Source organism: Candoia aspera, chromosome 2 (assembly GCF_035149785.1).
Source record: "Candoia aspera isolate rCanAsp1 chromosome 2, rCanAsp1.hap2, whole genome shotgun sequence".
Lineage (NCBI taxonomy): Eukaryota > Metazoa > Chordata > Lepidosauria > Squamata > Boidae > Candoia > Candoia aspera.
Window position 1 is genome coordinate 203,064,468 of NC_086154.1, and position 13,147 is coordinate 203,077,614.

General features: G+C 35.8%; 1 protein-coding gene across 1 annotated transcript in view; it reads left to right on the forward strand.

The window, feature by feature from the left end:
- AOPEP (aminopeptidase O (putative)) overlaps positions 1-13,147 on the forward strand; it is a 204,867-nt gene that overhangs the window by 166,878 nt on the left and 24,842 nt on the right. Inside the window, exon 13 of the mRNA XM_063295213.1 lies at positions 11,018-11,134. Within this exon, the coding sequence (XP_063151283.1) occupies positions 11,018-11,134 (117 nt within the window). The remainder of the gene's footprint in view (positions 1-11,017; positions 11,135-13,147) is intronic.

The following is a 13,147-nucleotide window of genomic DNA, read 5'->3' on the forward strand; positions in this document are numbered from 1 at the left end:
CTTCATTCTGCTAATCTTAACTTTGGGGAGACAATTTGCTGGGAAAAAGTACTCTAATGCACTTCCCCAATCTGTTGCCGTTCAAAACAATTGCACCTCAAAGTCCAGAATTCACAGTCTGATGCTTCTTGAGAGAATAAGACCTTACTTGATTCTAAAGTTGTCAAAGTGTCATGGCTTCTTCGTGGGACATGTTTTCTGTGAACATGGACAACAGAGGTAGGTGACCTGGTCCCCTCCAAATATTTTGGACCATGATTCCCAGGAGGCATGACCAATGCTACAGGATTGTGTGTGTTCTGATATAAACAATTAAACACTGACTATAAACATCCAGACTGATTACATTGTTCAACAGAATTCTGATATATTTCCTAAACTCTTCAGTGGAACTATAATTTCAGGTTCTTTCAGAAAAGAAAGAGTTGCTTCTTTAGTGGGGAAAGTTCCTAATTTATGTCACAGCTGCAGATCCATATGAGAGCTTTCGTTCTTTTCCCATGACTATTAAATTTGCTTAGGAGGCTTTGTACAAAACCTTTGAAAGTCCAGAAGGAAAAAAACAATGATATCACCAGCCTGAATTACTCTTCCACAGGAGTGTTGACACTTTTAAAGAACCATTAAAAGATGAATGAGATGCTTGCTTTTGACAGACATTATACTGTGTCTTCTGCCTTCAGACTAGTGCTTCTGTATGCTTGATACTTATATTTTTAATCATGCTTTTTCAATTTTATATGGTGCCTTTTTTATCCTGCCTCATCATTATTTACCTCAGTTCTTCAGATTACCTTTCCTGTGTGAAATTAATCAGGGAACTACATTGAGTCCTTTAATACAAATCTAACAATTTTACAAAAAGGAAATCTAACACGAATTAAATATTGCTGTATTTTAGCAAGAAAGATAGAGCAATTATTAAAACAAAATCATGTCTTGGCAATTTATATCTGTCCAAGATGTAAAAGCAGGTTATGGGTGTTTTAATCACCAGAGCTATATATAGCAAGAATTTGATATGAAATAGTTATTGGGAAATATGAGAACCTGGAAGGAAGCTTAGCTAATAGAAATCAGGAAAGTATTGAATGATTACAACGTGTTGTCAAGTTAAAGAAGAAACACAGCAGACACAACTCTCTATTTTTCAATATCTATAACTAAGCCATATTATTAACTTATACTGTAATTGTGGTTCTCTGAAGGACACCAGTTTTGAAATCCTACTATTTTCCAGGATGTCAAAGAAGATATTTGATATTATTTACTAAACAATAGACAAAATGGGCTGAGTATAAGATTATATGGGAAGGGGGTTGCTCCAGAAAGAGAGCAATGTGGTGTTTGAATCTGAAGTGGGCACCCTCTCTGTACTTACTGGCCGTTCCTTAAAGACACTGCATCTTTTCTAGGGCTCTGGTTGTAACTCTGCAGGCTCAGGAGAATGTGAGTTCAAGTTCTAGGGGCCCATAAATAAACATTGTCTTGAGTCTATTGGCTACTGGAAAAGACACAGCTTCTTAAGGAGCAGCAACAGGTACAGAGAGGGTGCCCACACCAGATCTGAAGCACCCTTGCCCATTTTGGTTCTAAATAGTGCACTCCTCTAATTAGAAGCATACGGTGGTGTCTTTGGAATGATCTGTCTCAATGAGTATTGTATATGGGTGTTAAATAAAGTGTTTACACTTGATTTTCAAATTGGAAATTATTTTGAAATAAGCGACTGTTGTTTGGCAGTGCAGACCCTTTAAAAGCTGGTATAAAATGAATTTATCAATTACTTCTTTCGTTAAAAAAATAATTATATTAAATTAAATAACAGGAAAATCATATGTTCTCACTTTTTTAACAATGTTATAAAACACTACTGTTAAAGGGGGAATAAAGGCCTGGAAAATTGATCACTCAAACATTATCTTCCTTGCCCTTTGATCAAATTATTACAATTTTTATAGTCCACAGACGTTGATGTCCTGCTCAGTTCCAAATATTGATGGAAAAGCGTTTATATTCTTGATGCACATTGATCAATCTAAAGTCATGTTGTTAATTCTGTGGATTTGGGACCAGATTGTAGCACTGTTTGTTTAAACTCAGATTGTGCATGATAATGACATTTTTAATGAAATTCAAAGTTATAACAAATTGTAATGTTTCAGTTTGTTACTTTTTGTTTTGCTACTTGTTAAGTTTTAGTTTCATCTGGCAATGCCACATGTTTAGAAAAAAAAACTGATGGATAAATGGATTAAGAAATATTTTGAAAAAAAATCCCTTTCTGATAATATTGATTTGTATATACCTGCCTTTCTCAACCTTTTGACCCTGGAGGAACCCTTGAAATATTTTTCGGGCCTCGGGGAACCCCTGCACATTCAGGCTCAAATATAGGCCAGAAGTTACAAAATTATTATATTTGTTTCATGTGTAGGCCTGATTATATATGCATTAACAGTGTTCTTAAACTAAAAATAAAGAATGAATGTTACCTCTTTAATGTGAAGTTGACTGAATTTGAAATAGTTTTTTAAATAAATTCTGATCTCCCAGGGAACCCCTAGTGACCTCTTCCAGAACCCTAGGGTGCCACAGAACCCTGGTTGAAAAACCCTGGTATGTACCTTCTTTAAGATAAAGGGATGAATAACTGAGCTTCTCTACATACTTACTGACTTTCCTTATAGTTCCTAGTCTTCTAGCTGCCAGTCAACTGCATTCTAGCTAGTTTCTTGCTTCTGAACTATTCATATTGTTTTAGGGTGCTAAGAATGCTGAACCTAAGGGGAGATGGAAGAGTATTTTAGCAGTTTCTGTATCAGCCTTTTGCAGCAAAAATAGCAAGAATTTTACAACACTTGAAAGCCAAAGTTGTTATGGTGTAAATTATCCTAATCATATATCTGAAGTGCCTGTCATCTTGGGTTATATATACATGGTTGGAAAGAAGAATGATAAATTATAAATCAAACAATGTAGAACTTCAGGCAGTTGTAATTACACTGTTCCTGACAGTATTTACTCTTGATATCAATACAATCAGCCTATAGCTATTTGATACCACTCCTACTGATTTAAGCATCAGTGATATCACTGGGCCTCTCAATACATGAAAACTAGCTGTGTCATGTTAAGGTTTCTCTCCAAAGTTCTAGAAGCCCCATTCATGAACATGAAGTAAATTCTTCAGTTGATTCAGAAACTGTAAGCATTTTGTTTTGAATGGGTGATTTTTAAAATATAGCAGTTAGAATTTCAAATCACAACATAATTTCATATATTAGAGCCTTTTGGCTATATTTTGCATACCGAAATGAGACCAAGTTTGAATCCAGCTCTGTAAATGCAGATGTAAATTTTTTGTAAACATTGAGCAGAAGGCACATACTGATTTGTTCTCCATTGCTGCTTTTTCCATTTATCTTCTGCATGGGCAGATATTAAATTATAAGAAAGGCTAAAAAACATTTAAGGTTTCTATGTACAAAATGCTCCAGAGGTGGTTCTTAGCAAAGTTATTTCTTTAGTCATATTTTTATACACTTTTAAGTCATATTTTATACTGTTGAAAAACAGTATGGTTTTCATGTTGGAAGATGACTTGAGTAGGCTATCTTGAAAGCCTACTCAAGCTATCTCCCAAAAAGAAAACCATCATAAAACAGACTTACAAGTCAGATACATTTAGAAGAATATTTACCTGAAAACAACTTTCAGCCTAAAGTTGTAACAGTGGATAAAAGTATCAACCATTATCAGTGGAAACAACATAAAAGCAATGGGATTTTTAGAGCTTGTTTAAGCCAGATAAGGAGAAAGCCATAAAATAAAAATTATCTGGCAATTACAAATAACAAACAAACGAGGCTTCTCATGAGAGGATTTACCACAGAGAGGGTTCTCACCAGACTCATAGACCTGACTTAACCTATGGGCTTTCAAGCAGAACCTCCAGGGCAATATTAAGAGAAAATGAGCCGGTGTAGAGAAAAGGTGGGATATAAATATAATAAATCAAGGGTGAAAGATCTGCAGCTCCAGAGCTGCATTACACCCAAAGTCCCTACAAAAGTTGCTGCTGACCTTTTCATGTGGCAAAAAATGGAAAACGACAAAATCCATGGGGAGAAGTCACATTTATATATTTAAATTCAGTTCACTATCAATATAGGTTCCTCTCCTTTTTGGTCCTGGCACTCTTTTTTTAAAAAAACATTTGGTTTTGCGTGTGTGTGAGAGAGAGCTTAGCATGTACCTTGTCGCTCAGTAAGAAAAAGGCTGCATGCACTTATACTAAAAGGATGGATAGATGAGGCTTGTTGGCCTTAAAGCAGCATACATAGTCCTTCCCCTTTCATTGGGACCACATCCACGGAAACTCAAATCATCAGCTGCAGACTCCTTTCCATAGATAGTTCTGCATCTTAACTTGATCGCAGTTCATTTTTCAGTGGTTGAACCTTTTCACTGCAGAATATCAGTAGGTTTTTTCACAGCTGGTTTTGTGGCTGTTTTTATTAAATTCACATGTTGGTTTAAATAAGCATATGTTTGTCCCTGAAGGAGAAATGCCTGCATTCATTTGAAAAGAAAGAAAGATGGGGGGGTGGAGGGGGGAGACCTACAGAGGAAAACAACAGCTTTGAGGAATATCATCTGAGCTATACCCTGACAAGGTCTTTCTAAATGTGTTTACTGTTAAATAAGAAAGACCACTTTGAAATTTGTCGTAATATTTAATTTTTCTTGATTTCTGTCCTTGGCAGACAAAACAATTGTTCTAAGAATGTTTTAGTTTAATTGCAGCCAGTAGAAAACAACCCTGAAGGCAAATTGACAATGCAAAGAGTTTATGACAAGAGGCTTGACAATTCCTTTTCTTGGCCATTTTCCCTTTTTGGCTTGGCTCAAAGTACAGGCTGTGAGAGATACTCTGAGCCTATAAACCCAGTTTCTTGGACTAATTTGATGACTTTCTTATCTGTGTTTAATGAGGAAGCTCTGTCTAAAGGCAGCCATTCACTATCGAAGCTGTGGATCGCTTTCTCTCCCCTTCTTTTTCAAAAGAGGCGCAGGAAGGCATTCTGTTTTACTCACGGAAATCTTGTAAAAAGTTTTACAGAGAGAATAAAACACAGTGCTCTTTTAAGGGGAGAGGGGTGCACATGAATCTGTTGTATGTCTGAAAAGAAAAGGCATCTCTTTGTAATGTTCAAAGGTCAAGTTTTCTAATTCTGTTTTGGGACTTGTTTGTGTTGAATTTTAGCCAGCATTCTCCAGTACACAGTAGTGGATTTAAAAAACAGCCCTTCTCTCCCCACACCCAACTGCTGTTTTCCATCAGCATAAACAGTTCCTTTCCGTAATAACATAGACGGATATAGCAGAGAACCCGTTTCTGGGAGAATCAACTCCCTATGCATTTCTTAACCATTTTTGGGAAGAATTGATCTATCTGTATATGGAAGAGGAGGAGGAGGCTCCTCTAAATAAAATGACGTCATATGCATTACTCCCATTGATCCAATTTTAGGCTACAGCCAGGATAAAAGGAAATGGCATCAGGGAGGAAGTATGCTCGTTTAGGCACAGGTCCCAATGTGATAATGGAGTAATAATAGAAATCACGCCAGTGTCACTTGGTTGCTGCATCAGTCCAGGCACATTTCCCCTTTGAGGAGGCTTTCAATGAATTCATTCAAGTGCAGACTGTAGCAAATGGGATATTCAGAATACCAGCTGTACTCCTTAATGATTTGTGTCCTGTCTGAGGGATGCAGCACAAGTTGTCATGCTGTTGGATGCTCAAGTGCATATATCTCTGTCACATTTTTATAGTGGTGGAAGGTCAGTAGTCAAATGTTTCAATGACATTTTTTCTAGAATAAGTTGGGGATCTGGCATTTATTTCACATTGCTAATACAGGGTTGACAAATAGTCTCTTTTAAGGTGGGTGGTCTTCTGGGATGAGAGGCCAGTGACCTTGCAGAAAACAGTGAGAGAGCTTTGGATGCAATAAGAGAGGTTTTCCCTGTGCCTATTTTATTTGGCATTGGGAAATAAGGAGCTTGCTTTTGTTGCTGTTTAAATCCTGTACTTGCTTTGTCAAAACTTTCTCTGAAGAGTTGGCAGTTGGAGACTTTAGTTCAATATAAAGAATGCTGCTGTAAGATTCTGCCAGGCATTTGTCTTACTAGATACATCTATAAACCTAGTTCCTGCTTAGATCCTGGAGAAGCTAGGGCTATACACAAGCTGCTTAGTCAGAATGTATTGTTACAATTGTTCTTTCTAATTTGACTGCATTTTTAGGAATGTATTTTTCTTATTTTTCAAACTTGATTTTGCTGCATTTTTCCAATTGGATTTAGAAAGTTAAAGACTCAGGTATGCAAACTTCAAAAAATGTGTACATGTGTGAACCCGCAGAGGAGCACAGCACAGTTCAGCATGTGTTGTCTGTAACCTAGTAAGAATGATTTAAACCTTTAATTGTTACATTTAAAAGAATTATTCAACTTTAAAGACCAGAGACTCTTGTGAGAATTTACCATTTCAAGGAATATGATTTTCTGGCTAGCATATGGTACTGTTCTTTGAAAATTACAGACTATTTCAGCACGCTCAGCACAACATAATAATTTATGTCTTCTCTCTAGTACCCTCCTTTAAAACACATTTGGCACAAACAATCATGGGAAAAACTATTACTTTTACGGGTTAGATTTTAAGTATTGGCTTGACATTATCTCTCAATGATACAATATTCCATACCAGCCAAGGTTGCTATATTTTTATCATTTATATTTCTTTTCTCTTTAACTTTGTTTGTTATATTTGTATCCCACTGCTTGGCTGGAGCTCTGAAAAAGTTTTTGCAAACATCCAGTCCAGTCCAGCAGGCCTAAGCTTTTCCTAACCGTTTGCATATATTAATCTCCCAGAGGCTGAAGTATGTCTTCTTACGCTTTGACGTTACTGTATGGAGTGGGAGCACAGTAGACTGGTCATTTATTAGATATCTGGATGGATACATGTTAAAAAAAATCAATGAAAATAATGTGAAAATACGTGATTGGGTACATTTATACAGTAACACTGCTTCCTGTGTTACTTACAAGTGTGCTTGAAGTATGGTGGGTTGCCATTAGAGAGAGTATATCTGGGGCTGCAAAAATCTGGATGAGCATTAGATGGCAGCAATACAGTTTTTACAATATCTCTGCTGCCATCTAGTGTTTTCATAGTTTTTGCAACCCAGTCATTGTAGCCTAAACTGTCATCCCACTTAGCTTTGGGAGACTATCCCACTACTTTTGGTTGCATTGTAATTCAGCCTGATCCCGTCAGAAATTAAACGATCATGCTTAGAGTTCTGGCAGCAATTTTTGTTATCTCTTGTGGGAGTACCCTGAAGTATATTATTTCAGAATGGTGATATTCTGCCCAAAAGGCTCTTTTGGTCTTACCGTTGATTGTTGCAAACTATAAGAAAGATTAGTATATGCTGGTGACAACAATTGCAGCATGGATTTAGAAGAATGGATTTTGCATGGATTTGCTAATCATGACCTAGCAAAGATCACATAACGATTTCAAAGAGTTGTTTGAATCTACTGCAAATTAATCAACAAACTATCATGGACAGAATCATGTGATCTCATAAATACATGTCAGTGAAAGGAGAATGGAGCTGAGAAAAGTTTATCACAAATCAAAACATGTTTTAAGTGTGTGCATGTTTAATATGAGGTTTACATTGGTTTGAGTTAAATCAGACTAAGGGAGGAAATATAGAACATAAAGTTAGAATTTACCTTTTCTTCTGCATTCTATCCGAAGGACACAACATTCACTTGTGGTATAAAGAGAATATTTTGAGATGGTCATAAATACATCTTATGTATCATGTATGGAACAAGTCTAAGTCCTCTATTAAATTTTACTGCCCTGCTTATTTCTTCAACTCATTAAAACATTTAAAATATGATTTAAAAATCAAATAGAAAATGTATATTCTGCAAGTCACATATGTACATAAATTTAGTTCATATGTGAGAAATGCACATTGTAATATCTATATTTTGTAATTTCTCTCTCCCTATTAATATTTACTCTTAATATAAAATTCAGGATTGGAGATGAATGGCATAAATAATAAGTGGAAGATTCTTATTTTGTCCTGTCATCTTGGTTGCTTTTCAATAATTTTTCAAAACCTCAACATTTCAGCTGCATAATGCATAGCTATGTGAGGTTCATTGAGGTAAACTGAGGGCATGTGGTTACCTTGTTTCTACATTTCTTTGCTTTACTTGGCCAAACTTAGAACCTTGTTGAAGTTTGAAACAATAGTTCCTTGTACAGATAACATAAAATCAATGCCAAAGGTACATTTCAAAAGAAACCACAAGTCCTCTTCAATTTTTAAGTCTCTGGTGCTGTTTCTGTTAAATGGCAGTAGTTTCTATGGAGAAAGAAGAAATATTTATAAAATAACATTATGCAACGCTTGAAATTTGATTTATGTTCAGAAGTAGAAGCGATTTTCCAGAAACACCCCTCTTTCTTAGTTTAAAGACCCCCACAAGCAATTGTTCTATGCACATGAACTTGAGTAAAGAGTTAGAAGCATTTGTTTAAAATTGTATTCCTCAATCTGAATATCATTCAAATGTGTAAATTCAACTGTTTTCCCGTGCTGTCATGGACATTCTGCAGTTGAAGTCTGCACTTCCAGAGTATGAATTGGAGAATGCTAATTTGTTTGTTTTCTTATTGTTACATTTAGATTTTACATTCAAAGTACCCATTTTTTTAAAAAGCTGCTGGTTTCTGTCACAAGCCTGCTGATAAATTTCACTAATTTCACTGTAGCTTGGGTCAATGTGCTTAAATTGCAGCTTTAATACATACATGATGGATGCTGTCTGTAAAATACATGATAAATATATATTTAAGTACAAACATATTATGAGATGTACGATCACACAAATGCTAGAATTCAGGCTCATGTTTGCATGATGTTCTGGCTTGTAGTTGCATAGAGTGAATTGAATTGCATTGCCCGTGCCAAACCAGTGACAATGGCCCTGGCAAGTTAATTGAAATGGTGCACGTGAGTATGAAGCTTAGTTTAGGCTGAAACAGCTGGTGCTGGCCTGGGCTAGGTTTGTCAGGCAGCTGCTGTATGCTGAAATAGTGCTTTAAACTTTTCCTTACAGAGTCCATACAGAAAGTCAAGATAAACCACTAATATGCCATTCTGTACCCATTTATGACACTTTTAAAAACTCTGGGTTTTGAGAGGACTATCTCAATGTGAATTACCCAGCACATGATTGTAAGCTTAAGAACTTGTATTTTAGAGCCTGGGCATCCCCTCACTTCATTATGATTTTATGATTTGTAATGCGTTATTGATTAAATGGTGATATCTGTCATAGGCTGCATTAAGAGGGATAAGTTTGAATAGTCTGTAAGTACAGAATAATGACTTCTCGCTATAATAATAAGAGATCGGTAAATGGAAACAAATCAGGAAGAAATGATAGGATGACCTAAAGTAATAGTAAAGAAAACAATCCTTTCTCCCAATTTTAACATATGACACTTTTCATGATGGCTCTATTTTGAATTAACTAAATCTATACTGTTTGAGATGTTGCAGGTAACCATAAACATCCAGGTAATTACAGTATGTTGTCTCCAACTGTTCTTCATTTTGTAGCAGTTCTACCTTGATCTTCCATTCTTTGGATGTGTTGGGACTGCAAGCTAGAAATTCTGGGAGAGTGGCAGTCCCAGCACATCTGGAGAGCATCAGTTTGGTGAAAGTCATTCCAGTGCTGAATAATATAGACAGGGTTTTACAGTGGGATTCTATGCCTCAAATGGAGTCTGATCCTGTTGATGACATTAGCATATACTGTCTTGCTATTAAGTTGGAATGGGGTAGGTTAATCTGCAAATATAGCTCACTCAGAAACTGGATTCCCAGATCAATTTTCTTTCTTTGCTGGCAGTTTGATCCTGAAATGGTAAGCAAGGCCCAAGAGGCAGTCCTTGCACCCAAATATCTAGAAGGAGGTCAGCAGTTGATTTTCACTTGTGATCAAGTGGTTTCTCCACCATGGTTTTGTCTGTATACACAGGATTATCTTCTCTTTTTGTGGGATGAAAACATGGGCTACATCAGAAACTCCCTACAGCTTTTTAGAACACAGAATTTCCCATTCAAATGGTTTATTTCCTGACTGTTAACATGAACCGTGTTTTCAATAATTTTTCTATATAATAAAAGCAGAGTAAATGGAGCACTTAAGGACTCATTGCAGTAGCAGTTCTGTAATTTTTTGCCATTCATGTTCCCTGTAATTAAATTCCTTGTTTTCTTCTATTGTGGATGCAGTAAGGTAGAATTATTTATAACTGGAAGTTAAACCCATTGGTCATAGGGGAATTTACCTCTGAATAAGTATCCTTAGAATTGCACTAAAAGGGGGCGGATGGAGATACGGATATATGTGTGCATGCAAATTATATGATTGCTGTTTCAATTTTGAAAGAGAACGTTGGATAAATTTATATTTCTGTTTTGCTACACTTTTTCAGTCCTACACATGTTAAAATCTCCAGGAAGTGATGCAATATAACTTGCGGTTTTGTTAATTTTCTATGAAAATTAAATAACTTGGTATATTTCATAAAGCGTGTTACCTGATAACATAATTATCAAAGCACTTAACTGAGATTAGTATAGGCTTAATCTTATAGAATAGGAAATCATTGCAAATGAACAAGCCTCTCAGTTCATTTTGGTCAAGGAGTTTTTCAGAATAATGACAAGAGAGTGTTCAGAAATGAACTGATATATTGTTTCTATATATTACAAGCACACCATATAATTTCATAGTTTATCTGAGACTAGTCACTGGCTAGCCTTTTTTATTTGAATTATACCCTTAAAAAAGGGTTATAATTTTATCTCACACGCTATTTATTTTCATTTAGCTTTCCCCAGACCAGCTGGTCTTACTACTGGAGCATCTCCTGCAGAAGAGGACATTCTGTTCAAAAATGTTGGAATGCTTACAGAAAACTTACCACCTCCGTGAGCAGGATGCAGAGGTAATCCAGTTACAGACACAGTGAGCTCACAAACTAAGCCAATAGCATGGAATAATTGCATTCTGTGGGATACAAGATTATTCTATTTTTCTAAAAATCAATTTTAAAAATTTAAATTTGTGCCGAAGGCAATGCAGGTAGAGCACGGGTTGTATTTACTGCTTTCAGTTTTACAGCTATGTTTTTAATAAATGTTTGTTTTTAACAAAGCATGCGTGTACATGTATGCTTGCATAGTTTGGTTAGTACAGCCAAGTCACATCTCTCTACTGTGTCTTTGAGTTTGAAAAATACACACATCTGGAGAGGATTAAATGATATATGCCTTATTGTGGATTCATTTTCTTTTTCTTTTTACTAATTTTGTACCTGCTTATATTTGGCGGTAAAACTGCTTTTTGTTTATGCTCAGCTGTATATCAGAATTTGTACTCATAAATATTAGATTGGAGGTTTATGAAAAAGTAAAATACTTGTTTTAATGCTGAATTCCATTCAAAAACAGATCTTCAACAAGGGTAGTAATCGTAACATATATTGTACAAAGGCTGTCAGTCATTTGGATTACTATTTATTAATTAACAGCTGTCATATTAATTCACTCACCCAAGCCCACAGACTCTGTGTAGTGTATAACTGAGAAAGGAAAGGAAAGGAAGATAGAAAGAAAACCAGACCAAATGGCCACCATAATAAGTCAAAGTGCTTCTACTGGCTAACTAAAAAGAAGGGGAAATCACAACAGAAGGCAGGGCAGATAGCAACTAAATGCATTTTCAAACAAGTCTAAAAACTGTGTGTTATGGGAGCTAAATAATTTACAGGGCCTGTCTTTAAAATGTTCCAGAAGCTTAATTTAGTGCAAAATAGAGTATAAAAACATTATCTGGGAATGGGATGATTCTGAAAATATTGCATCCCATTGGTGCTTGGAAATTTTCCAGTCAATTTCCAGAGACAATTGAACATGCTGCCCTTTACTGTTAATATGGTAAAGGGCTTGCCCCCTGCTGGTACTTGGTAAATTGCCTACTGTCCTATTTACAGATTAGGCTCATGAGGTCCTTGATGGATGTCCTTGTCTGAATGTCACTGTCAAGTGAGATATGTGGAATGGCTGTAGATCAAATCAGAGTTCCTCAAGCTGGTACTCTTCAGTTGTTATGGATTCCAGTGTCCCGGGCATCTACTTTATATTCAGGGCAATATATTTACTCCTCTGCAACTCTGTGAATAGATTTGGAAGCTTTCTGCCTTTTCATTGGTTTTAGATGATAACTGTATACTTGTTTTACTGTAATTTTCAGACTGTTGCATAAAGTGCTCATAGAATATCTTACTGAACCATTGCATGAATAAATAGCACTACAAGCTTCACATCTCTCTTCTCTTTTACTTCAACTCTGATGAGAATGAAAGCTTCTGTTTCAAGTGAATTGCAGTTTATGTGTCATCTGTATCCTAAACTGAATTTAGTCTTAAATATAACTAGTGAAAACAAGCGTGACTCGTTTTCTACCAGTCACAGATGAAATGAGCCATAGTTTGTCTAGATTCAGATAATGAGCAACTTGTAGGTAATCAAAATGAAGCAGAACAATTCAGAACTCTTCCTGTGGCCATTTGGAGGAAGAATTGAAGAAGAGAAGGCTGAAGGGAGACCCTCTAAACACAAAGCTATGTTTTAGCTTTACTGTACTTGTACAAGTAGTAGCTACTCTTCATTTACCACAAATCTTCTTTCAGAATGTGATTTTTGTTTTGTATGATAACAAAAGGAAGCATCTGTACAAGATTTGTTCCATAAATAGAATTATATATGAAACAAAATTTAGACAAAGGCTTATCTAGGTTTTAGATTGCTGCAGTTGTTGTAATATCTTTCAGTGGTTCCTGGAATGTTGATTGAAGCTTTTTATAGGTCAGTACATAAAATTGAAAGCTCCACAGTTGAGAAATGTCTCCTTCATCCAAGGAAATATTTAAGATAATAGGTAAAGTTTATTTCAGCTT